This window comes from Rhinoraja longicauda, chromosome 8, assembly GCF_053455715.1.
Source record: "Rhinoraja longicauda isolate Sanriku21f chromosome 8, sRhiLon1.1, whole genome shotgun sequence".
Lineage (NCBI taxonomy): Eukaryota > Metazoa > Chordata > Chondrichthyes > Rajiformes > Arhynchobatidae > Rhinoraja > Rhinoraja longicauda.
In genome coordinates this window covers 70,532,269-70,558,598 of record NC_135960.1, presented here as the reverse complement: position 1 = coordinate 70,558,598, position 26,330 = coordinate 70,532,269, and the positions used below count along the sequence as shown (strand labels likewise).

At 46.1% G+C, this 26,330-nt stretch overlaps 1 protein-coding gene across 1 annotated transcript in view; it reads right to left on the bottom strand.

The window, feature by feature from the left end:
• The window catches only part of LOC144596346 (melanophilin-like), a 136,035-nt gene that overhangs the window by 93,897 nt on the left and 15,808 nt on the right, over window positions 1–26,330 (bottom strand). The window contains exon 2 of the mRNA XM_078404594.1: window positions 9,378–9,547. Coding sequence (XP_078260720.1) covers window positions 9,378–9,487 — 110 coding nt within the window. The 5' untranslated portion in view covers window positions 9,488–9,547. The remainder of the gene's footprint in view (window positions 1–9,377; window positions 9,548–26,330) is intronic.

Sequence of the window (26,330 nt, the reverse complement as noted above, 5' to 3'; positions counted from 1 at the left end):
AAACACAAAATACATGAAACATTAAATGAAAGTGGCGAGTGGAAAGGATTGGGGATGTGTAAATATTTGGGGATGGGGGGGGGGGGGGGGGGATGGGGGAGAGGCGTCAGTTAGTCTACCCCACGACAGAAGGGGGAGGAGTTGTCCAGTTTGATAGCCACAGGGAAGAAGGATGTCCTGTGGCGTTCTGTGCTGCATCTTGGTGGAACCAGTCTGTTGCTGAAGGTGCTCCTCAGGTTGACTAGTGTAGTCATGGAGGGGGTGAGCTGTATTGTCCAGGATGCTCCACAGTTTGAGGAGCATCCTCCCCTCCAAGAACCCCTCCCAAGAATCCAACTCCACCCCCAGGACGGAGCGAGCCTCCCAAGTTCAAACTAATTTTTGAACTACACAGTTCAAGCGAATTTTTCTACAACTGAATACACGTCAGTGATTTTGTAAATTACATTTTTCGATCGGCTGTTTCTCCGCTTTGTTCGGTCGTCAGAAATACCAACAGGTACAAAATATATATTTTGAATGTGTTTCTGCATTTGTGCAACTGTTTTCTCAGCAACATTGAATGTGGTCACTGACCGTTGCAAATGACCCGAATTAATTCGATTATCTATACTTGACTGGCCACAACTCAGCTGCAAGCTCTTGAGGCTCATCCTGCAATTTAACTTGGCCTAGTAAGGAACGCAAAAGGTTTCTCACAAGTTTTGGAATGGATTTATCCCTTAACAAACATCTGATCACAGGAGGGGAATAGATCGGGTAGATGCACAGAGTCTTTTACCCAGAGTAGGGGAATCGAGGACCAGAGGACATAGGTTCAGGGTGAAGGGGAAAAGATTTAATGGGAATCCGAGGGGTAACTTTTTCACACATAGGTGGTGGGTGTATGGAACAAGCTACCAGAGGAGGCAGTTGAGACTGGGATTATCCCATCGTTTAAGAAACCGTTGGACAGGTACATGGATAGGACAGGTTTGGAGTGTTATGGACCAAGCGCAGGCAAGTGGGACTAGGGTAGCTGAGACAATGTTGGCCGATGTGGGTGAGTTGGGCCGAAGGACCTGTTTCCACACTATGACTCTATGACTCTATGAGATAATACAAATTTTAAATTTCACTCCTGTGATCTGGAGGCTGCTGGCAAGTCCAGCATTTATTCGCACACGTAAGTACCCTCAAAAAGGAGGTGGGGATCTGCTTTCCTAAACCACTGCATCATTCTGACAAAGGTATTCTCGCACTGCTGTTAGGTAGGGCTTTCCAGGATTTAAACTGAGGGACGATAGGCCACAGCAAAAAAACAGTGGACGCAGCCCAGACCATCACACAAACCAACCTCCCTTCCATTGACTCCATTTATACCTCACGCTGCCTCGGCAAGGCCAGCAGCATAATCAAGGACCAGTCACATCCCGGCCACTCCCTCTTCTCCCCTCTCCCATCGGGCAAAAGGTACAGAAGTGTGAAAACGCACAGCTCCAGATTCAGGGACAGTTTCTTCCCAGCTGTTATCAGGCAACTGAACCATCCTACCACAACCAGAGAACACTGCTGAACTACTATCTACCTCATTGATGACCCTTGTACTATCCTTGATCGGACCTTGCTGGCTTTATCTTGCACTAAACGTTATTCTCTTATCATGTATCTATACACTGTAAATGGATCGATTGTAATCATGTATTGTCTTTCCGCTGACTGGTTAGCACGCACGGTGGGAGAGGAGGCTGTGGCCAGGCTGCGACTCGCCCGTATAAATTTCTAAACCTCAACTCTGATTTCTGAGCCCCCAACACTCCCATCCCTGGTGCATTTCTCAATGTCCTGAATCTATGTTCTACATCTTCAAACGCTGATGGAACCGGTGACTGCCTTGCCCTTTTTCACCTATGCACTCCATCAGGTGTCCGTCCCACCCTGAACCCTACAAAATCTGGTTTCAATAGACAATAGACAATAGGTGCAGGAGTAGGCCATTCTGCCCATCGAGTCCACTCCGCCATAGCTGATCTCTGCCTCCTAATCCCATTTTCCTGCATTCTCCCCATAACCTTTGACATCCGTCCTAATCAAGAATTTATCTATCTTCGCCTTAAACATAAAAGTTTAAAAAAATTCTGTAAACAACAAAAATGTTAAAAAAAATAAAATAAACAAACAATAATAGTGCAAAGATAAAAAATAATGCCCCCAAGTTTATGTAGTTCATTATTTGGAGGTTGAGTCTGAAGAAGGGTCTCGACCTGAAACGTCACCCATTCCTTCTCTCCAGAGATGCTGCCTGTCCCGCTGAGTTACTCCAGCTATTTGTGTCTGTCTTCGGTTTAAACCAGCATCTGCAGGTCCTTTCCGCACATTGTAGTGTTTAATAGCCTGATGGCTGTAGGGAAGAAGCTGTCCTTGAACCTGGACGATACAGTTTTCAGGCTCCTGTACCTTCTTCTTGATGGCAGGGGTGAAATGAGAGTGTGGCCAGGGTTGTGTGGGTCTCTGGTGATGCTGGCTGCCTTTTTGAGGCAGTGACTCCTTCGATGATGGGGAGGTCAGTATGGGTGATGGACTGGGCAGTGTTCACCACTTTTTGCGGTCATCTTCGCTCCTGGGCATTCAAGTTGGCGAACCAGGCAACCGGTCAATACGCTCTCTACTGCACACCTGTACAAGTTCAAGAGAGCATTTGTCGACATACCGAATCTCCTCAATCTTCCAAAGAAGTGGAGGTGTTGATGGGCTTTCTGTATAATTGCATCAGTGTGCTGTGCCCAGGACAGATCGGCAGAGATATGCACGCCCAGGAACTTGAAGCTTTTGACTCTCTCCACCACCGTCCCAGCGATGAAAATATGAACTGTTTACTTTAAATATTCTTTTGCGCGAGGTAACATATTGTCTGCTGCTCATGTCCATGCTGTGGGAAGTGTGTGGAAGAAGAGCAGTGGCACGTGACATTCTTCAACAGCATTCTGGTCAGGTCAGCATGTGTTAGTGTGCCACAAGATTCTTCTGTGATGATTCATGCATGGATAAAGCATTAACACAGCATGACTGTGTATTCCACTGATTTGAAGTATTTGCTAAGTAAACAGGCATGTCACCGGAATAAATACAAGGATTTTGTCCTTTGCCCAAAACATTTACAACAAAGAAAACCTTTCATCGCTTTTGAGAAGTAATGTGTGGTACAATCGATTAAGGCACAACAGGAAGATGCTGTGGTCAATGGCTCAATGCTACTTTATTGTCACATGTACCGAGAGGTACAGTGAAATTCTTGTTTTGCATACAGTTTATGTGCAAGTATTACTGTACCGAAGCACATCTTAGATACAGTACAAGGGGCATAGAAAACGTACGATGAGAGAGTATGCAAGAGTCGCCAGGTTTGGCGCCATTTTTAATTGCCACTTGTTGTATGCGCATAGTTCTTAACCTGACCGTGAAGGCCCGTTGTCTTGACCAAGCATGGGCGTTGGTGTCCTCCACTGCGCCACAACTCCGCACAGTTGCGGGTCACGTCCAGTCCGCGCGCTCGGCCTTCTTCCCAGCTGTTTGTCAGGCAACTGAATCATCCTACCACAACCAGAGAGCAGTCCTGAACGACTATCAGTCAGATTAAAGAGAACTCAAGTCATAGAGTGATACAGTGTGGAAACAGGCCCTTCGGCCCAACTTGCCCACACCGGCCAACATGTCCCAGCTACACTAGCCCCACCTGCCTGCATTTGGTCCATATATCCCTCCAAACCTGTCCTATCCATGTCCCTGTCTAACCGTTTCTTAAATGTTGGGATAGTCCCTGCATCAACTACCTCATCTGGCAGCTCGTTCTATACACCCACCACCCATTCTTGCTATTGAGGGCGTGCAGCGTAGGTTTACTAGGTTAATTCCCGGAATGGCGGGACTGTCCTATGTTGAAAGACTGGAGCGACTAGGCTTGTATACACTGGAATTTAGAAGGATGAGACGAGATCTTATCGAAACGTATAAGATTATTAAGGGGTTGGACACATTAGAGGCAGGAAACATGTTCCCAATGTTGGGGGAGTCCAGAACAAGGGGCCACAGTTTAAGAATAAGGGGTAGGCCATTTAGAACTGAGATGAGGAAAAACTTTTTCAATCAGAGAGTTGTGAATCTGTGGAATTCTCTGCCTCAGAAGGCAGCGGAGGCCAATTCTCTGAATGCATTCAAGAGAGAGTTAGATAGAGCTCTTAAGGATAGCGGAGTCAGGGGGTATGGGGAGAAGGCAGGAACGGGGTACTGATTGAGAATGATCAGCCATGATCACATTGTATGGCGGTGCTGGCTCAAAGGGCCGAATGGCCTCCTCCTGCACCTATTGTCTATTGTCTATTGTGTGGAAAAATTACCCCTCAGATTCTTATGAAATCTTTTCCCCTTCCCCTACTCTGGACAAGAGACTCTGTGCATCTACCCGATCAATTCCTCTCATGATTTTATACACCTCTATAAGATCACCCCTCATACTCCTGCGCTCCAAGGAATAGAGTCCCAGACTGCTCAACCTCTCCCTTTCGTTCAGACCCTCCAGTCCTGGCAACATTCTCATAAATCTTCTCTGTACCCTTTTCATCTTTCCTATAATCATGGTGCCCAGAAAGTCTGTTTATAAACATGAGATTAACCAGGGAGAGGATTTCAGTTGGATGCCATAGATACTATTTACACCTTCTCAGATGCACAATTGCACTGGATATTGAGATATAATTTGACTGTTGTAGCAGGATCATGACCAAGAATTAAGTTTATATCTGTTTGCCATTAGGGCTTGTGTGGAATGTATTGCAGGCAATGAGCAATTTAGTAAACAGGGCAATGTATTGTTTACTAAAACTTTTATCAGGTGCATTGTATGTACTTGGATGAAAACCACCCACTATGCAAATAAAGTACCTCGTTGTACATTTGGTATGGCATGACTTGTTCCAGTGACTAAAATCCATCAGAGGAATGTTCAATATTTCTTAAAATTGAAGATCTGTGGATACTTATTTGAAACAATTAGCCTGGCGGCAAATAGTCAGATTTCATTTTGTTTTAACAGAATTCTTTTTTTTTTCCTGTACCCAAAAAGACAAGGATCACTGGCCTTAATGACTACAGGCCTGTCGCACTGACCTCTGTAGTCATGAAGACCTTTGAAAAACTTGTGCTGGCCCAGCTGAAAGACATCACAAACCCCCTGCTGGACCCCCTGCAGTTTGCATACAGGGCCAATAGATCGGTGGATGACGCAGTCAACCTAGGCCTGCACTCCATCCTCCAGCACCTAGACCACAAGGGGACCTATGCCAGGATTCTGTTTGAGGACTTTAGCTCTGCTTTTAACACCATTGTGCTAGGGCTACTACACTCCAAACTCTCCCAGCTGACTGTGCCTGAACCCCTCTGTCAGTGGACTATCAACTTCCTGATGGACAGGAAGCAGCAAGTGAGGCTGGGAAAGCACATCTCGGACCCGCAGACCCTCAGCATAGGAGCACCGCAAGGCTGTGTACTCTCCCCTCTCCTTTACTCTCTCTACACCAACGACTGCACCTCCACAGACTCCTCTGTCAAGCTCCTCAAGTTTGCAGAAGACACAACCGTGATTGGACTGATCCAGGATGGGGAGGAATCTGCCTACAGACGGGAAGTGACACAGCTGGCGTCCTGGTGCCATCGCAACAACTTGGAGCTCAATGCTCTTAAGACGGTGGAATTTATAGTAGACTTTAGGAGAGTTCATCCTTCCCTCCCCCCACTCATCATCAACAACACCATAGTCACATCTGTGGAGTCATTTAAGTTCCTTGGAACCATAATCTCCAGGGAACTTAAATGGGGGTCCACCATCGACTCCACAATCAAAAAGGCCCAACAGAGGATGTACTTCCTGCGGCAACTGAAGAAACACAATCTGCCTCAGGCAATGATGGTCCAGTTTTATACTGCCATCGTAGAGTCTGTCCTCACCTTCTCCATCATGGTCTGGTTTGGCTCAGCCACCAAGCACGACATCCGGAGGCTGCAATGTATTGTTCGCACAGCTGAGAAGGTTGTTGGCTGCAACCTTCCCCCCATTGACGAACTGTACACTGCAAGGGCCAGGAAGCCAGCGGGCAAGATCATCTCTGACCCCTCTCACCCTGGCCACAAACTCTTTGATGCACTTCCCTCTGGAAGGCGACTCCGGACTGTCAAAGCAGCCACAGCCAGACATAAAAACAGCTTTTTCCACGACCAGTAGCTCTACTCAACAACCAAAGTCTGTTGCCTCCTTTTGCTCTGGTATTTTATTTCATTCTTCACATGTTTAAACTATAATGTTTTATTCTTAATTATTTACTGTATGTTGTGTCGTTACTTGTGAGCAAAGCACCAAGGCAAATTCCTTGTATGTATACATACTTGGCTAATAAAATCAATTCAATTCAATTCAATTATTCAATGTAGGACAAAACTTTGGTTGCTATCGCCTGCACAGATTGAACATTGAACATTTAGATCATTCAAATCAGCATCCATTTGAAGAAAGTTGATATTATGTTTCTATATGTCAGAAAATGTTGCAGGAAAAATGTTCCCATTGATGGGGGAGTCCAGAACCAGGGGTCACAGTTTAAGAAGTTTAGGACTGAGATGAGGAAAAACTTTTTCACCCAGAGAGTTGTGAATCTGTGGAATTCTCTGGCACAGAAGGCAGTGGAGGCCAATTCACTGGAAGTATTCAAGAGAGAGTTAGATATAGCTCTTGGGGTTAACAGAATCAAGGGATATTGGGAGAAAGCAGGAACGGGGCACTGATTTTGGATGATCAGCCATGATCATATGGGACGGTCTACTCCTGCACCTATTTTCTATGTTTCTAAAATATTTGGTGAATTGAATGTAGGTGGACTGCTAAATAGACAGAGTCTCATTTACAGGCCAGTCAATAGCATGTCTAAACTTAGTTAATCAATCTAAATATTTGAGGAGCACTGAGCAGATGATCAAAGAGGCATTTCATTCTGTGCTCAATCAATATCTGATCTCGCCTTCCTTTTATTCAAACGTCATTCTAAGAATTCAGGCAGATAACCTACAGCAATTTCACTCAAATGCGTGACTACTTCCGAAAGGCTTTCTCAATCTCGCCCATTGGAATGTACCTTTGATAGAGCAATACTGGAAATGGCCTCGTGATCCACTCAGTCTGCCCCAGGTAATCATGATATCAGGTGTACTGTGATGTGTGGGGTCCACACATATTCCCTATCCACTTGTCCTGGGAATGGCAAAACCCAGGTTTTCCCTTTTAAAAAAAGTAATTAATTTAAACGTTTTTTAATCAATACGCAGGTTCCCATGTGCGAGAGGGCTTATGTCCCAAAAGCGCTTAGTGTATGTCCTCAGCAGGTGTCTTTACTCTAATAATAATTCTATCCATCTATATACTATAACTCTAGTTTGTTTGTTTGTTTGTTCCTGAACAATTTTAGGCCCACCTTACTCAACGTCGTCCCTTTGGTGCTAATGGAAGAAGTTTCATTGAAATCGGTGTTATATTTTTAAGGTTATTCACATTTTAAAGTTTAAATCTATCTCCTAGGGAGGGAGGATAAGTGGGGATTGAGGGGAATGGAGTTGGGGGGAGGGGAGGGCTGAAGGGGAAGCAGAGGGGGGAAGAAGAGGGTGCTGTACCAATGCAGGAGAGGTTTGGGCCCAACGGGTCCACTTGGTCCAGTACTAACTTAAAGGACAAAGTGACAGCTCAGATGTCACCTTTAAACTTTCCCCCTCTGATCTTAAAGCTACGCCCTCTAGTCTTTGAAGAAAGGACCTGACCCAAAACATTGTCTCTCCACAGATGCTGTGTGACTGGCTGAGTTCCTACAGCACTTTGTGTTTCGTTCACGATTCCAACATCTGCAGTTTCTTATACTTCAATCTCTTCAGTTTCTTACACTTCAAGGGTGGTGCAGCAGTAGAGTTGCCGCCTTACAGCAAATGCAGCGCCGGAGACCCGGGTTTCATCCCGACTACGGGTGTTGTCTGTACGGAGTTTGTACGTTCTCCCCGTGACCAGCGTGGGTTTCCTCCGAGATCTTCGGTTTCCTCCCACACTCCAAAGACGTACAGGTTTGTAGGTTAATTGGCTTGATAAATGTAAAAATTGTCCCTAGTAGGATAGTGTTAATATGCTGGGATCGCTGGTCGGCGCGGACCCGGTGGGCCGAAGGGCCTGTTTCTGCGCTGTATCTCTAAAAAAAACGAAAACTAAACACTCCAAAGACGTACAGGTATGTAGGTTAATTGGCTGGGTAAATGTAAAAATTGTCCCTAGTGGGTGTAGGATAGTGTTAATGTACGGGGATCACTGGGCGGCACGGACTTGGAGGGCCGAAAAGGCCTGTTTCCGGCTGTAGATATATGATATGATATGATAAATCCGTGACTCCTGATGTCTGATCGTGTTCTCGATACGTTCCTCAGCCTCATCTGTGATCCACTAGTGGAAACATCCTCTCCACATCTACACCATCCAAGCCTTTCATTATTCTGTAAGTTTTGATGAGGTCCCCCTCATCCTTCTAAACTCCAGCGAGCACAGGCCCAGTGCTGTCAAACGCTCATCATATGTTAACCCACTCATTCCTGGGATCATTCTTGTAAACCTCCTCTGGACCCTCTCCAGAGCCAGCAGGTCCTTCCTCTGATATGGGGTTCAAAACTGCTCACAGTTACTCCAAATGAGGCCTGACCAGCGCCTTATAGATCCTCAGCATTACATCCCTGTTTTTGTATTCTAATCCTCTTGAAATAAATGCACGCATTGCAAGTCTATCAAGTCACCCTTGACATTCATGCCATTTAAAACTGAGGTGAAAAAAACTTTTCACCCAGAGAGTTGTGAATTTGTGGGATTCTCTGCCACAGAGGGCAGTGGAGGCCAATTCACTGGATGAATTTAAACGAGAGTTAGATAGAGCTCTAGGGGCTAGCGGAATCAAGGGATATGGGGAGAAGGCAGGCACGGGTTACTGATTGTGGGTGATCAGCCATGATCACAATGAGTGGCGGTGCTGGCTCGAAGGGCCGAATGGCCACCTCCTGCACCTATTTTCTATGTTTAAAATCTGAAGTGTGAAAGAGGGTCTCGACCCAAAACGTCACCTATTCATTTTCTCCAGAGCTGCTGTCTGGCCCGCTGAGTTACTCCAACTTTTTGCGTCTATCTTTGGTTTTAAACCAGCATCTGCAGTTCCTTCCTACAGTTAATATCTATCCACGTTGCTCTGTTAAATGTCACAGAGTGCGCGTCCACCTCACGAGGCAACGTCACCTTGGTCAATTCTTCCTGTTAATGTAGAAAACTTGCGTCTGCTTACCCAAGCCGTTCGTCCTCTTGCTTCCGTAGATTCATATCTCGTTGAACAACTTGGAACACATGCTGTGCCTCGTCCTCTGTTAACTGTGTAAGATCCAAATTCCTAGCCATACTCGGTGTATTCTCTTGAACGCACTGGTCACACGTGTCTGGTCAAACGAACGACGAAATCTGTGAGGACACACATTTCAAACCATTTCATGAACTGCAGAAATACATATTCTCAGTTTAATTTAGTTTAGCTTGGAGATACAGTGTGGAAACAGGCCCTTCGGCCCACCGAGTCTGCACTGACCAGCGATCCCCGCACATTAACACCATCTGCTAAGGAGACTCAGGACCTTTGGAGTGCAGGGGGCACTCCTAAGGTCCCTCTAAAAACACGGTGGTTGCATCGGCCATCTTCTATGGAGTGGTCTGCTGGAGCAGCAGCATCTCAGCGACAGAAGGGAAGAGACTCGACAAGCTGGTCAGGAAGGCCAGCCCTGTCCTGGGTTGCCCCCTCGACTCAGTGCAGGTGGTGGGAGAGAGGAGGATGATGGCAAAGCTAACATCGCTGCTGGACAACGACTCCCACCCCATGCAGGACACTGTCACTGCACTGAGTAGCTCCTTCAGTGACAGACTCCTTCACCCCAAGTGCGTGAAGGAGAGATATCGGAGGTCCTTCCTTCCCGCTGCTGTGAGACTGCACAACCAGCACTGCTCCCAGCAGATGAGTCAACAGTAACAGCTAAGAACACACAGAAAACTGATGACAATTTATGTACCTTTTATTTATAATGAATGATCTCTTGCTCTCTTGCTATCCACTGTAAATTTCCCCGGTGTGGGACGAATAAAGGAATATATTATCCTACACACACTAGGGACAATTTACACTTTTCACCAAGCCAATTAATCTACAAGCCTGTACGTCTTTGGAGTGTGGGAGGTAACCGAAGGTCTCAGAGAAAACCCACGCAGGTCACGGGGAGAACGATTGAACCTGGGTCTCCGGCGCTGCAAGCGCTGTAAGGCCGCAACTCTACCGCTGTGCCACCGTGACCACCCGTGTTACGTTTAAAATATATATATATCACACAATAGATAAGTATCATTGGGAAATGGAACCTAATTGTTCAGTCCACAGGCCAGTTCCATAGTCACTGATGAAATCACTTTTTCAGGACATTTTTTGGAACATATCCAGTTCTGGTCACCCCATTACAGAAAGGACATGGAGGTTTAGCAGAGGGTGCAAAAGAGGTTTACTAGAAAGCTGCTTGGGACAAGTTGGACAAACATGGATTGTTTTCTCTGGAGCATCAGAGCCTGAGGGGAGATCTAATTGAAGTATAAAGGATTTGAGTATAGGAGCAGGGAGGTTCTGCTGCAGTTGTACAGGGCATTGGTGAGACCACACCTGGAGTATTGCGTACAGTTTTGGTCTCCTAATCTGAGGAAAGACATTCTTGCCATAGAGGGAGTACAGAGAAGGTTCACCAGATTGATTCCTGGGATGGCGGGACTTTCATATGAAGAAAGACTGGATAGACTCGGCTTGTACTCGCTGGAATTTAGAAGATTGAGGGGGGATCTTATAGAAACTTAAAAATTCTTAAGGGGTTGGACAGGCTACATGCAGGAAGATTGTTGGGGAAGTCCAGAACAAGGGGTCACAGTTTAAGGATAAGGGACTTTTAGGACCGAGATGGGAACGTTTTTTTTCACACAGAGAGTGGTGAATCTGTGGAATTCTCTGCCACAGAAGGTAGTTGAGGCCAGTTCATTGGCTATATTTAAGAGGGAGTTAGATGTGGCCCTTGTGGCTAAAGGGATCAGTGGGGATGGAGAGAAGGCAGGTACGGGATACTGAGTTGGATGATCAGCCAAGATCATATTGAATGGCGGTGCCGGCTCGAAAGGCCGAATGGCCTACTCCTGCACCTATTTTCTATGTTTCTATATACTTCCTTTGTCCCGCCCCCCCTGACATCAGTCTGAAGAAGGGTCTCGACCCGAAACGTCACCCATTCCTTCTCTCCTGAAATGCTGCCTGACCTGCTGAGTTACTCCAGCATTTTGTGAAATAAATACCTTTGAAGTATATACATTTATGAGAGGCACAGATAGGGTAGACAGTCACAACCTTTATCTAAGGCTGGAAATGTCAAAGACTAGAGGCCATAGCTTTAAGGTAGAGGGGCAAGGTTTAAAAGGAGATAAGCAGAGCACTTTTTTTAAAAACTGCTAGGATTGTTGGTGCTGGTAGATAGAATAGTGGCATTTAAGTGGCTTTTGGATAGGATTATCAAACAGAGAATATAGTGATTAATATGCTTTAGGAATCAAAGCCGTGTGTTACTGGAGGGCAGATGCCATTTAGCTGCTTGTAATGAATACAGTTCCTGGCAGAGACAGTCTGACGAAGGGTCTCGACCCGAAACGTCACCCATTCCTTCTCTCCAGAGATGCTGCCTGACCTGCTGAGTTACTCCAGCACTTTGTGTCTGTCTCCTGTTAGAGCCTTTCAATACAATATTTGCTAGCTCTTTTGAAACGGTGCAAGGTTGAAGAACAACCTTGGTTAAATCAGAAATAAACCTCATGAGAAAGAATGTGCAGAAACTGTATATTTAAAACTTTAAGACTGAAGGTGAAGGCATTAGTTCAGCCAGCGTGACAGTGGTGGTGAGTGTAGAGAGGGGACATGTTAATGAACGATTTTATTTGATACAGGTTCCATTTGGGCAGAACACTGTTTGAGTGAAACATAAATTTTAAAAATATGTTAAATGATCCAAAGAGTTGCTTTACTGAAGAGACACTATTTGAGACAGAATTCGAGACATTTGATAAATTGGTAGCCCAGTCTGTGAAAGAATATACAAGGATCCTGCTTTTGTTTCCTATTTCTATCATCTGCATTTCTTTTTTGCTTCATTAAGGTATTTCTCAAAACCCAAATTGCTTGAGGGGCTCAGTGGGTCAAGGTGGAAAGGTATTGTTAACATTCAGGACAGAGAGTGGAGAGACAACATACACAGTATAAAGTGGAGAGGGATACAGGTGAGGCAGGGGGCAGTGGATAAGATGTGCAGGAAGGAGCTGCAGATGCTGGTTTAAACCGAAGATCGACACAAAATGCTGGAGTAACTCAGCGGGACAGGCAGCATCTCTGGAGAGAAGGAATGGGTGACGTTTCGGGTCGACACCCTTCTTCAGACTGAGAGTCAGGGGAAAGGAAAACGAGAGCTATAGATGGTGATTGAGAGAGAAATAGAACAAATGAATGAAAGATGTGCAAAAAAAGTAACAATGACAAAGCTGTTTGCTAGGTGAGAACGAGAAGCTGGTGCGACTTGGGTGGGGGAGGGACGGCGAGAGAGGGGATGCAGGCGTTATTTGAAGTTAGAGAAATCAATATTCATACATTTGGGATGCAAGTAGATTAATAATTAATATGCCTTTATTGTCATTGTACACAAGGTACAACGAAATTAGAAATGCTACAGCTGATAACAGTGCGACAGTGCAAAAACAATTGCACAGACATACGAACCAACACAACAAATGCTAGTGTCAAATAAACCAATTTAAAAACCTAATAAATAATGAATGGGTTAAACACTTAAAATGAGAAAAGTCGAGTCATGTGCTTCCATTCACTGTTCTTATTGCCCAGGGAAAAAAACTGTTTTTGAGTCGATTTGTCCTGGTCCTTAGGCTCCTATAACGCTTCCCAGAGGGCAGGAGAACAAACAATTCGTGCCCTGGATGAGTGCTGTCCTTGATTATGACTCTGGCCCTGTTCAGACAGCGCGAGCTGGTGATGTTCTTCAGAGAAGGTAGTGGACAGCCGATGATTTTCTCTGCTGTCCTGATGACCTTTGAGGGCCTTCTGGTCTGCAGCTGAGCAGCCAGCATACCACACAATGGTGCAGTATGCCAGTACACTCTCGATGGTGGAGCGGTAGAAGGTCACCAGCAGATTCTCCTTCAGTCTGTTTTTCCGAAGTAATCTTAAGAAGTGCAATCTCTGTTGTGACTTTTTCACTACCGCCTTGGTATTTGCAGTCCAGGTGAGGTCCTGGATAATAGGTGGATCGCAGAGAGGTGAAGGGTAGATGGATAGAGCCAGGTAGGGAATGGGAGCAGAGGGTGTTGGGAGGCCGAGGTGGGTAATAGATGGAGGCAAACAAGGCAGATGAAGCCAGGCGGTGTGAGGGGAGGGTGAAGGTGGAGACAGAGGTTGGAGGGTTACTGATTGTGGATGGTTAGCCATGACCACAATGAATGGTGGTGCTGGCTCAAAGGGCCAAATGGCCTCCTCCTGCACCTATTTTCTATGTTTACTGTCCTTAATCAACACTCCCTATTTATATTGCCTCAGACAGACCAACTGTGATCAGCAAACCTTCATGGCCCTGTGTACACCTGGAGAATCTCAGTCTCTATACTTTCACAGATATTCTCTCCACGATTCCCCTTCTCTGTATCTTACAACCAGGTTGTTTTCTCCTTTGATAGACACAAAATGCTGGAGTAACTCAGAGGGACAGGTAGCATCTCCGGGGAGAGGTAATGGGTGACGTTTCAGTTTCGGTTCGAGACCCTTCTTCAGACTGATCTCCTTTCTCCTTTGTGCAGTTTGTGACATCATCCACTCTGTATTTGGTCCATGGTCGTAGCCTGAGCTGTAGAGTATTTCCAGCAATCACTCATGTTTCAGATTCCCAACACCTGCGGTCTTTGCTTTTCCCTTGTCCAGCATATCTGTCTATTTAACGTTCATTTCATTCTGAAGGAATTAACCTTACGGGCAAACGCAAGCACAAAGGTATTGCATTTGTGTAGGAAAGAACTGCAGATTCTGGTTTACACCAAAGATAGACATAAAATGCTGGAGTAACTCAGCGGGACAGGCAGCATCTCTGGAGCGAAGGAATGGATGACGTTTTAAGTCTGAAGAAGGGTCTCGACCCGAAACGCCACCCATTCCTTCTCTCCAGCGATGCTGCCTGTCCCGCTGAGTTACTCCAGCATTTTGCATCTATCCAAGGCATTACATTTATTTGGCTGATCTTTTAGGGCACAACTTTTGCTCTCTCAACTGGTCTCTGCTGTAACAAATTCTGCACATCACACCCCAAATGGAAAATATGTCTCTGAAAACTGTTGATTTATTTCCTGTTGACAATCTTGATGTTGACGATCCATCAATTTGCTGCACTCTGGTTGGCTTTTATAAAAATATTTTGAGGTTTCATGACATGATCAGTTTTAGCAACTACGAAAGGGCATGAAAAACACAAGTTCATCTTGTGACTGAATTGTATTAAGGGAGTCTTTTGTTCTCAACACGTCGTAGACCCCCCCTAACACTGCAAGACTTTCCATTTGCAAAGCAGCACTTGGAAATCAGAATACTTAAATCTATAATTGTTCTGCCCAATATGCTGGCATGTACAATAATCTAGCTGTTAGCTTTCATAAAGTAGCTACCATCATGACCATACCAAAAAAACACAACAGCAGTCGGCAGATAATATCATTAGAATCGCAAATTGAAAATTAAAAAAAGACAATAAGCACACAAGTAGTTTTGCCACGATCCAAGTTTGAGTGATGATAATGAGGACGCAGGAGATTGCAGATGCTGTGTCCTGAAGCAAAAAAACAAACTGCTGGAGGAAATTGGTGGACCAACTTGTCGTTTTTAATCACATTCTCTGTGAACATCCACATCCTCAACTTCACTTGGACCATTTCCGACTACTCCCTCCCTTTGTGGATTTCTCCAACTCAGCAGACAAACTATCCACTCACATCTTATATACTAAAACTCCCGTTTGTTTGTTTGTTTGTTTGTTCCTGAACTACAGCCAAAACCGTACACGATAGCGCGACAATTTTAGGCCCACCTTACTCACCGTCGTCCCTTTGGTGCTAATGGAAGAAGTTTCATTGAGATCGGTGTTATATTTTTAAAGTTATTCACATTTTAAAGTTTAAATCTATCTCTTAGGGAGGGAGGGAGGAGGGAGAGTGGGAGTGGTTGAGGGGGATGGAGGGGAAGGGGGGTTGAGGGGGATGGGGAGGGGGAGGGAGGTGAGGGAGGGAGGAGGGGAAGGGAGGAGGAGGGGGAGGGAGGTGGGGAGGGAGGAGGGGGAGGGAGGGAGGGGGAGGGAGGGAGGGGGAGGGAGGGAGAGGGGGAGGGAGAGGGGGAGGGAGAGGGGGATGGAGAGGGGGAGGGAGAGGGGGAGGGAGAGGGGGAGGGAGAGGGGGAGGGAGAGCGGGATGGAGAGCGGGATGGAGAGCGGGATGGAGAGCGGGATGGAGAGCGGGATGGAGAGCGGGATGGAGAGCGGGATGGAGAGGGGGATGGAGAGGGGGATGGAGAGGAGAGGGTGCTGCACCAATGCAGGAGAGGTTTAGGCCCAACGGGACCACTTGGTCTAGTTTACTCTAAACCCACTAACTCATACGGCTACATTAACTACACGTCCTCCTCCCACCCTGTTTCTTATACGGATTCAGACCATTCTCTTAGTTGCGTATGAAGGAATTGCAGATGCTGGTTTGAACCGAAAGACAGACACAAAAGGCTGGAGTAACTCAGCGGGTCAGACAGCATCTCTGGAGAAAAGGAATAGGTGACGTTTCGGGTTGAGACCCTTCTTCAGACTGAGAGTCAGGGGAAAAGGGAGATATAGATGGTGATTAAGAGAGATATAGAACAAATGAATTAAAGATATGCAAAAAAGTAACGATGATAAAGGAACAGGCCATTGTTAGCTGTGGTCTAGCTGAAAACGAGTAACAGACAATGAGACTCAACAAGACGACTTTGAAGCTAGTGGAACAAATTGGGTGGGGGAGGGATGGAGAGAGAGGGGGTGCAAGGGTTACTTGAAGTTAGAGAAATCAATATTCACACCGCTGGGGTGTAAGCTGCCCAAGCAAAATATGAGATGCTGTTCCTCCAATTTGTGTCTGGCCGCACTCTGACAATGGAGGAGGCCCAGGACAGAAAAGTCAGTGTGGGAATGGAAGGGGGAGTTAAAGTGTTTGGCAACCGGGAGATCAGGTAGGCCCAGGCAGACTGAGTGAAGGTGTTCAGCGAAACGATCGCCCAGTCTTAGTTTCTCCTTTTCTGCTCCATCTGTTCTCAAGGTGAGATGTCCCTTTTAAAAAAATATAAATGTGGCTTCCACTCTATTCAGTTTGATGGAGTCCACATTCACATTTACTCCATTTGCCAGACTCCTGCTCTTAGCCCTCCTCGCACAAAGGAGACCAAATGTAAGGTTCCCTTAGTCCTCGCCTGTCACCCCTCTACCATTCACATCCAGCTTATCATCCCATGTCATCAGGCAGCTCCGACACATAAAAGAATTAAGGAGAATCCAAAGAGATTTTATAAGTATATTGAGGGAAAATCAGTAACTCGAGAGAGAATTGGACCCATCAGATACCAAAGTGGTCATCAATATGTGGAGCCATATGTGGACCAAGGTCCTCAATGAATATTTCTCCCCTGTTTTTAGCTCGGAGAAAGACACAAAGATTAGGGAACATGCAATAGTTGATGGGCATGTCTTGTGGGCAGTCTATATTACAGTGAGTTGGTGCTGAACGTCCTAAGACATATATGAAGGTAGATAAATCCCTCAGGCCAGATCAGATGTGCCCGAGGACTCTGTGCAAAGCTGCAGAAGAAATTGCAGGAGTCCCGAGTAAGATAACGGAATTTTCACAAGATATCGGTGAGATGCCAGAAGACTGAAGAGTGGCAAATGTTGTGCGTCCACTTAGAACAGTACGGCACAGGAAGAGGCACTTCAACCCAGATTGTCCAAACCGAACATAATGCCATAATGCCATGTTAAGGGCGATTTTAAGGCGATTTTAAGGCGACTGCCGGTGACTAGGCTGACGCCAAACGTTTGCCGGGGTGTCACGGGCATGATCGTGAGGAGTCTTCAAAGAATCGTAGCGGATCTCGGTGCGTCGAAGAAAAATTATCCAGATAGAAATTTCTCGGCGACAGGTATCGTTGCTTATTGCGGGCGCTGTCTGTCGCATGCTGTCCCCAGGTTTGCTAGGTTGTCGCAGATGCATTTAGAAGCACATAATATTAAATTAATAAAGGCATTTGAAGATACCAGAAGATAGTTTTGTTTAACCAATTTATTTACCGTCAGGACATTTGACAGGTAGATTGGAGGTGACAGTTTGACGGTCAATAGAAATAGACAATAGGTGCAGGAGGAGGCCATTCGGCCCTTCAAGCCAGCACCACCATTCAATGTGATCATGGCTGATCATGGCTGATCATTCTCAATCAGTACCCCGTCCCTGCCTTCTCCCCATACCCCCTGACTCCACTATCCTTAAGAGCTCTATCTAGCTCTCTCTTGAATGCATTCAGAGAATTGGCCTCCACTGCCTTCTGAGGCAGAGAATTCCACAGATTCACAACTCTCTGACTGAAAAAGTTTTTCCTCATCTCAGTTCTAAATGGCCTACCCCTAATTCTTAAACTGTGGCCCCTTGTTCTGGACTCCCCCAACATTGGGAACATGTTTCCTGCCTCTAACGTGTCCAACCCCTTAATAATCTTATACGTTTTGATAAGATCCCCTCTCATCCTTCTAAATTCCAGTGTATACAAGCCCAGTCGCTCCAGTCTTTCAACATATGACAGACCCACCATTCCGGGAATTAACCTAGTAAACCTACGCCGCACGCCCTCTTTGGAAGGATGAGAGGAGATCTTATCGAAATGTATAAGATTATTAAGGGGTTGACACGTTAGAGGGGGGAGGGGAGGGAGGGGGGAGGGGAGGGAGGGGGGAGGGGAGGGAGGGGGGAGGGGAGGGAGGGGGAGGGGGAGGGGGAGGGGAGGGAGGGGGGGGAGAAGAGGGTGCTGCACCAATGCAGGAGAGGTTTAGGCCCAACGGGTCCACTTGGTCTAGTTTTAAAGTTATTCACATTTTAAAGTTTAAATCTATCTCCCAGGGAGGGAGGATAAGGGGGGGGGGGGTTCATGGGGATGGAGGGGGGGAGGGGAGGGAGAAGAGGGAGGTGAGGGAGAGGGGGGATATCCATTCGCTGCATATCCATGTGCCTATCTATAAGCCTCTTAAAAGCCCCTATCATATCTGCCTCCACCAGAGTGCATTCCAAGCATCCACCCCTCTCTGTTAAAAACACTTGCCCCACACATCTCATACAACACAGAAAGAGGCAGTTCGGCCCAAGTTGGCTATGCCAACCAAGATGCCCCATCTGAATCAGCCCTATTTGCCCACATCGTGTTCATACCCCACTTAACCCATTCCATCCATGTACCCATTCAAGTGTCCCTCAAATGATGCTCCGTGTCAAGTCAAGAGTGTTTTTGATTGCCATATGCACCAGAACAACAATGAAATTCTTGCTCGCAGCAGCACAACAGGTTTATAAACACGGTGCTCGTAGAGTCATACAGCGTGGAAACAGGCCTTCAGCCCAACTTGTCCAAGATGCCCCATCTACACTAGTCCCACCTGCCCGCGTTTGGCCTGAATCCATCTAAATCTTTTCTATCCATGCACCTGCCAAATATCTTTTCTGTCTGCGCTCGATTGTGAATCACAAATTTGATTGAGTTCTCTGAAGAAGTAACCTAGAAGTTGATAAGTGGTACGGCGCGGTGGCGCAGCGGTAGAGTTGCTGCCTTACAGTGCTTACGGCGCCAGAGAACCGGTCCGATCTCGACTATGGGCGCCGGCTGTGCGGAGTTTGTACGTTCTCCCCGTGACCTGCGTGGGTTTTCCCCGAGATCTTCGGTTTCCTCTGAAGGCGTGCAGGCTTGTAGGTGAATTGGCTTGGTATAAATACAAAAATTGTCCCTAATGTGTATAGGAGAGTGTTAATGTGCGGGGATCGCTGGTCGTTGCAGACTCGGTGGGCCCAAGGACCTGTTACCACACTGAATCTCTAAACTAAAGAGTGCAAGGCTGCAGACATAGTCTATATTGACTGCAGCAAAAAAGGACACAAAGTGCTGGAGTAACTCAGCGTGACAGGCAGCATCACTGCTGAAAATGGACAGGTGACGTTTCGGGTCTGGACCTTTCGTTGGACTTCAGTGAGGCCTTTGATAAAGTTCCGCATTGTAGGATGGTGGCAGTGGAAGATTGTTTATCGGACTGGAGGCCTGAGACCAGTGGTGTGCTTCAGGATCGGCACTGAGCCTATTGCCATTTTGTTATCTATATCAACGATTTGGATGAGAATGTACAAGGCATGATTAGTTATTTTGCAGATGACACGAAAGTGGGGGATGTTAAAGACAGTGAAGAAAGTTAACAGGAATTACAGTGGGATCTTGAACAGCCGGGGGGTGGGTTGAGGAATGTCAAACAGAGTTTGATTCAGGTAAGTGACAGGCATTTTGAGAGGTCAGAGCAGCAGGGAACCTTATCAGGGTCATGGGGAATGTTGTAGAGCAGAGGGTTCGAGGAGTATATGTACGTAGTTCTCTCAACATGGCTTCACTGGCAGACAAGGGTTTTGGTACATTGGCCTTGGGTATAAAAGGCTATTGAGTATCAGAGTTGCGATGTTCCGCTACAGTTGTACAAGATGTTTTTCAGACTGGAGATCTGTGACTCGTGGAGTGCCTCAGGGATCAGTGCTGTGCCCATCGCTGCTTGTGCTTTGTATCGATGATTTGGATGAGAATATACAAGGCATGGTTAGTAAGTTTGCAGATGACACAAAAATGGATGGCATCGTAGATAGCGAAGATGGTTATCAAGAATTGCAGCAAGATCTTGATCAGTTGGACAGGTGGGCTGAGGAATGGCTAATGGAATTTAATACAAACTAGACCAAGTGGACCCGTTGGGCCCAAACCTCTCCTGCATTGGTGCAGCACCCTCTCCTCGCCTACTCCCCTCTCGCCCCTCCCCTCTCGCCCCGCCCCTCTCGCCCCCTCCTTCCTCCCCCTCCTCCCCACTCCACCCCCCTTATTCTCCCTCCTCCCCCCCCCCCCACTCCACCCCCCTTATTCTCCCCCCTTATTCTCCCTCCTCCCCCCCCTCCTTCCACCCCCCCTCCCTCGGAGATAGATTTAAACTTTAAAATGTGAATAACTTTGAAAATATAACACCGATTCAATAAAACTACTTGCATTACCATTAAAGCGACGATGGTGAGTAAGGTGGGCCTAAAATTGTCACGTTATCGTGTACCGTTTTGACTGTAGTTCAATCACAAACAAACAAACAAACGAGAGTTTTAGTATATAGATAAGTGCTAGGTGCTGTATTTTGGAAAGTCAAACCACGGCTGGACCTTCACAGTGAATGGCAGGGTCCTGGGGAGAGTCATAGAGCAGAGGGATCTGGGAGTGAAGGCGCATAGTTCATAGAAGGATGAGAGGGGATCTTATTGAAACATATAAGATTATTAAGGGATTGGACACGTTAGAGGCAGGAAACATGTTCCCAATGTTGGGGGAGTCCAGAACAAGGGGCCAGTTTAAGAATAAGGGGTAGGCCATTTAGAACGGAGATTAGGAAAAACTTTTTCAATCAGAGAGTTGTAAATCTGTGGAATTCACTGCCTCAGAAGGCAGTGGAGGCCAACTCGCTGGATGCTTTCAAGAGAGAGCTGGATCGAGCTCTTAAGGATAGAGGAGTCAGGGGGTATGGGGAGAAGGCAGGAACGGGGTACTGATTGTGAATGATCGGCCATGATCAAATTGAATAGCAGTGCTGGCTCGAAGGGCCGAATGGCCTTCTCCTGCACCCATTGTCTATTGTCTATTGAAAGTGTCTTCACAGGTAGTTAGTTTGGTCAAGAAGGCATTCATCACATTGGTTTTTATCAGAGTTTTCTTTATAGCAGATGGGATGTTATGTTACAGTTTACAAGACATTGGTGAGGCCATAATTGGAGTATTATGTTCAGTTTTGGTCACTCTGTTACAGGAAAGATGGTGCTAAGCTAGAAAGAGTGCAGAGAAGATTTACGAGGATGTTGCCAGGTTTCGAGGGCCTGAGCTATAGGGAGAGGTTGAGCAAGCTAGGTCTTTATTCCTTGGAGAGCCTGAAGATGGGAGTTGTTCTGATAGAGGTGTATAATATTATGAGAGGAATAGATCAGGTGAATGCACAGGTAGACACAAAATGCTGGAGTAACTCAGCGGGTCAGGCAGCATCTCAGGAGAGAAGGAATAGGTGAAGTCTCGGGTCGAGACCCTTCTTCAGACTAATGTCAGGGAGGGGGCGGGACAAAGATAGGATGTAGTCGGAGACAGGAAGACAGTGGGAGAACTGGGAAGGGGAGGGGAAGAGAGGGGCAGAGGAACTATCTGAAGTTGGAGAAGTCGATGTTCATACCGCTGGGGTGTAAGGTGCCCAAGGGAAATATGAGGTGCTGTTCCTCCAATTTCCGGTGGGCCTCACTATGGCACTGGAGGAGGCTCATGACAGAAAGGTCAGATTGGGAATCGGAGGGGGAGTTGAAGTGCTCAGCCACCGGGAGATCAGGTTGGTTAAGGCGGACTGAGTGAAGGTGTTGAGCGAAACGATCGCCGAGCCTGCGCTTGGTCTCGCCGATGTAGAGAAGTTGACATCTGGAACAGCGGATTCAATAGATGAGGTTGGAGGAGGTGCAGGTGAACCTCTGCGGGATATAGAGGAGGCCCTAGTGAGAGCCTCATCTATAATGGATGAGGGGAAGCCCCGTTTCCTAAAGAATGAGGACATCTCCGATGCCCTAGTGTGAAACACCTCATCACGGGCGCAGATGCGGCGTAGACGGAGGAATTGGGAGTAGGGGATAGAGTGTTTACAGGATGCAGGGTGGGAAGAAGTGTAGTCAAGATAGCTGTGTGAGTCAGTGGGTTTATAGCAGATGTCGATCACTAGTCTGTCTTCTGTGATGGAGATGGTGAGATCCAGAAACGGTAGGGAGATGTCAGAGATGGTCCAAGTATATTTATATTGAATACAAGTATATTGAATGCACAGTGTCTTTTATCCAAAAAGGGGAATCAAGATCCAGAGGACATAGGTTAAGAAAGGGGAAAGATTTAGTTGGAATCTGAGGGGCAACCTTTTCACATGAAGTGTGGTGGGTGTTCGGAACGAGTTGCCAGAGGGGGTAGTTCAGGCAGGTACTGTAACAATATCTAAACAATATTTGGGCAGGTATTATGGATAGGATAGGTTTAGAGGGATATGAGCCAAACGCAGGCAGGTGGGACTAGTTTCCACGATGTATGACTATGACTTCTGGCTAGGAAGGATTTGGAAGGACATGTCCATCCTCAACACCATCCAGGTCAGGAAACAGCCCTTCCAACCGAGACGAAAACTCACATGCATGTCACCAACCATGTGTACTAGACACATTAGATGCAGAGTCTCTTGCCCAGACTAGATGAAGTGAGGACCAGAGGACATACCATAGGTTTAAGGTGAAGGGGAAAGGATTTAATAGGGATCTGAGATGTAACTTTTTATATATTTAGATATATCCCCATCCTCATTTTTCAATAGCCTCACCACTCTATGGTCTGCTCCACTATCAACAAAACGATGGAAGTGGTCTTCAACAGTGCTATTGAGCTGCAACCTTTCGTTCACACTCAGATTAGACGCTGGCCAGATCAACTCATGACAAATTGTAGTACAGACCGGGTCCAAACATGAACAAAGGCAACGTGTTTGGCCCTAACCCCAACCGGCTCCTTCAATTTTGAATCAATGACTTTCTCTGCATTTTTACGTCAAAAGATGTCATATTCATTAATATCCTTGGAAACTCTAATTTTAATAATAACTCTAATTTTATTACTCAGCATAACAACATAATATTTCTCAGATTTAAACACAGCTGCTCATGAATACTTGCATTCAGCTCAAGCGGCATAACATTTATTTTTGTTACGTTTCAATTGAAACGATCCTCTCGGTAATAAATTTCCTGTTTCCTTCCATTGCTGTGCCATTTAAAGTCCTTGGAAGTCATTGCCAGAAATAGTCTTTATCCAAAAAGGCATGAAAAACTAATTAAAAAAAAAAAAATCATTTTGTGATTCCAAGGTTATGGGAAAGGGCAACATTTAATCTCCACCCCTAACAAAACCTATTTCTACTCCCTAGCGTTTGAGCCCCATTGAGGAGGGGCTGTGAACTGTTTTGTATGTGCTGTTATGTTTGTGTGCTACTGTATGTTTCATTTTTTCCTTAGTACCTAAACAGATGTACAGCACTTTGGTCAACGTGGGGTGTTTTTAAATGTGCTATACAAATAAAATTGACTCGACTTGACTAACTGTTCCAGAGGAGACCCTGAGGAGCCACATTAGGGACCTTTGTATTCTGTCTCCTACTCTTACAGTGTTAAGTCTTGGAGATAGACAATAGACAATAGGTGCAGGAGGAGGCCATTCAATGTGATCATGGCTGATCATTCTCAATCAGTACCCCGTTCCTGCCTTCTCCCCATACCCCCTGACTCCGCTATCCTTAAGAGCTCTATCTAGCTCTCTCTTGAATCCATTCAGAGAGTTGGCCTCCACTGCCTTCTGAGGCAGAGAATTCCACAGATTTACAACTCTCTGACTGAAAAAGTTTTTCCTCATCTCAGTTCTAAATGGCCTACCCATTATTGTTAAACTGTGGCCCCTTGTTCTGGACTCCCCCAACATTGGGAACATGTTTCCTGCCCCTAACGTGTCCAACCCCTTGAAAATCTTATACGTTTCGATAAGATCCCCTCTCATCCTTCTAAATTTATTGTCGGAGCGAGATAGAGCTCTTAAGGATAGCGGAGTCAGGGGGTATGGGGAGAGGGTAGGAAGGGGGTACTGATTGTGAATGATCAGCCATGATCGCATTGAATGGCAGTGCTGGCTCGAAGGGCCGAATGGCCTCCTCCTGCACCTATTGTCTATTCAGTTCATCTGCCATTTCATTGTTCCCTATTACTACTTCCCGAGCATCATTTTCCAGCAGTCCAATGTCTACTCTTGCCTCTCTTTTACTCTTTATATATCTGAAAAAACTTTTGGTTTTTAATATTATTGACAAGCTTATTATTTTTTCTCTCTTTATTGCTATTTTAGTTGCCGTCTGTTGGTTTTTAAAAGCTTTCCAATCTTAAGGCTTCCCACTAGTCTTTGCCTTGTTAAATGCCTTCTCTTTTGCTATCTTTGACTTCCTTTGTTAGCCACAGTGGCCTCGTTCTCCCCCTAGATATTCACAAAATGCTGGAGTAACTCAGCGGGTCAGGCAGCATCTCTGGAGAGAAGGAATGGGTGACGTTTTGGGCCAAGACCCTTCCTCAGACTGAGAGCCCTTCTTTCACTCCTCACCCTCTGCCCATCCTTCCCCCTCCCCCTTCATCTACTTGCACTCCTAACCAACCAGCCTCTCTCACACCCTTGCCTCTCATTTCTATACATTGGCAACTTTTCCTTTGCGCCCTCAGTCCTGATACAATATCATGGCCCAAAACATCAATCGTTCCTTTGGTTCCACAGAAGATGCTTGGCCCTCTGAGTTATTTCAGTCCGTTGATTATTTGCTTCAGATTCCAGCACCTGCAGTCACTTGTGTTTTCACCAGGATGTTTAGTTTAGTCATGTGTACCGAGGTACAGCAAAAACAAAATTGTTACGTGCTAACCAGTCAGCGTAAAGACTATACACAGATTGACCATACAGGTTATTTGGAGAGATTGGGGAGGCTGGGGTGCATTTTCTTTGGAGAACAGTGAAGGTCCTGGGGAGTACTGTAAAGTGGACATGTATTTTTCCATGGCAGTAGTGTCACAAGGAGACAGAATAGTCAAGGTAGCTTTCAGTCCTTAATTGGCCTTAATCAGTCAGGGTATGAACTATAGAAGATAGACACAAAAAAAGCTGGAGTAACTCAGCGGGACAGGCAGCATCTCCAGAGAGAAGGAATGGGTGACGTTTCGGGCCGAGACCCTTCTTCAGACTATACTGTCGAAGTTGGGTTGTAATGATGCAGTTGTACGTTGGCGAGGCCACATTTGAAGTCCTATGTTCAGTTTTGGTCACTCTGATAGAGGAAGGGTGTCTTTAGGCTGGAAAGAGCGCAGAGATTTACGAGGATGTGGCCAGGACTTTAAAAAAAAAGTCCTCCACCCACTAGGGACTATTTTTACATTTGCCCAGCCAATTAACCTACAAACCTGTACGTCTTTGGAGTGTGGGAGCAAACCGAAGATCTCGGAGAAAACCCACGCAGGTCATGGGGAGAACGTACAAACTCCATACAGACGGCGCCCGTGGTCAGGATCGAACCCGAGTCTCCGGCGCTGTATTCGCTGTAAGGCAGCAACTCTACCACTGTGCCACTGTGCCGGACCCAAGGGCCTGAGTTATAAGGAGAGGTTGGACAGGTTACGACTTTATTCCTTGGATCACTGGAGGCCGAGGGGTGATCTTATAGAGGTGTATAAAATCAACAGCGGGATAAATAGGGTGAATGTACAGAGCCTTTAACCCAAAGTAGGAGAATCAAGAACCAAAGGACATAAATTTAAGGAGAGACGGGGAAGATTTAAAAAGTAATCTGTGAGGCAACTTTTTCATAGAGGATGGTGGGTGTACAGAACGAGCTGCCAGTGAGATAGTTGAGGCAGGGACTATAAACAACATTTAAAAGATATTTGGACAAGTACATGGATAGGAAAGGTTTAGAGGGACATGGGCAAACTTGGGCATGTTGGCTAGGGTAGATGAGGCATCTTCTTCAGCATGGCCAAGTTGGACTGAGAGGCCTGTTTCCATGCTGTATGACTCTGACTTTAAGAGGAGGCTAGGGTGACTTGCTAGAGGTATACAAGACAATGAGAGGCATACGTAGGGTAGAGAGTAAGAAACCTTTCTCCACGGCAGAGTTTTCTAAGACCAGAGGCATAATATTATGGTGAG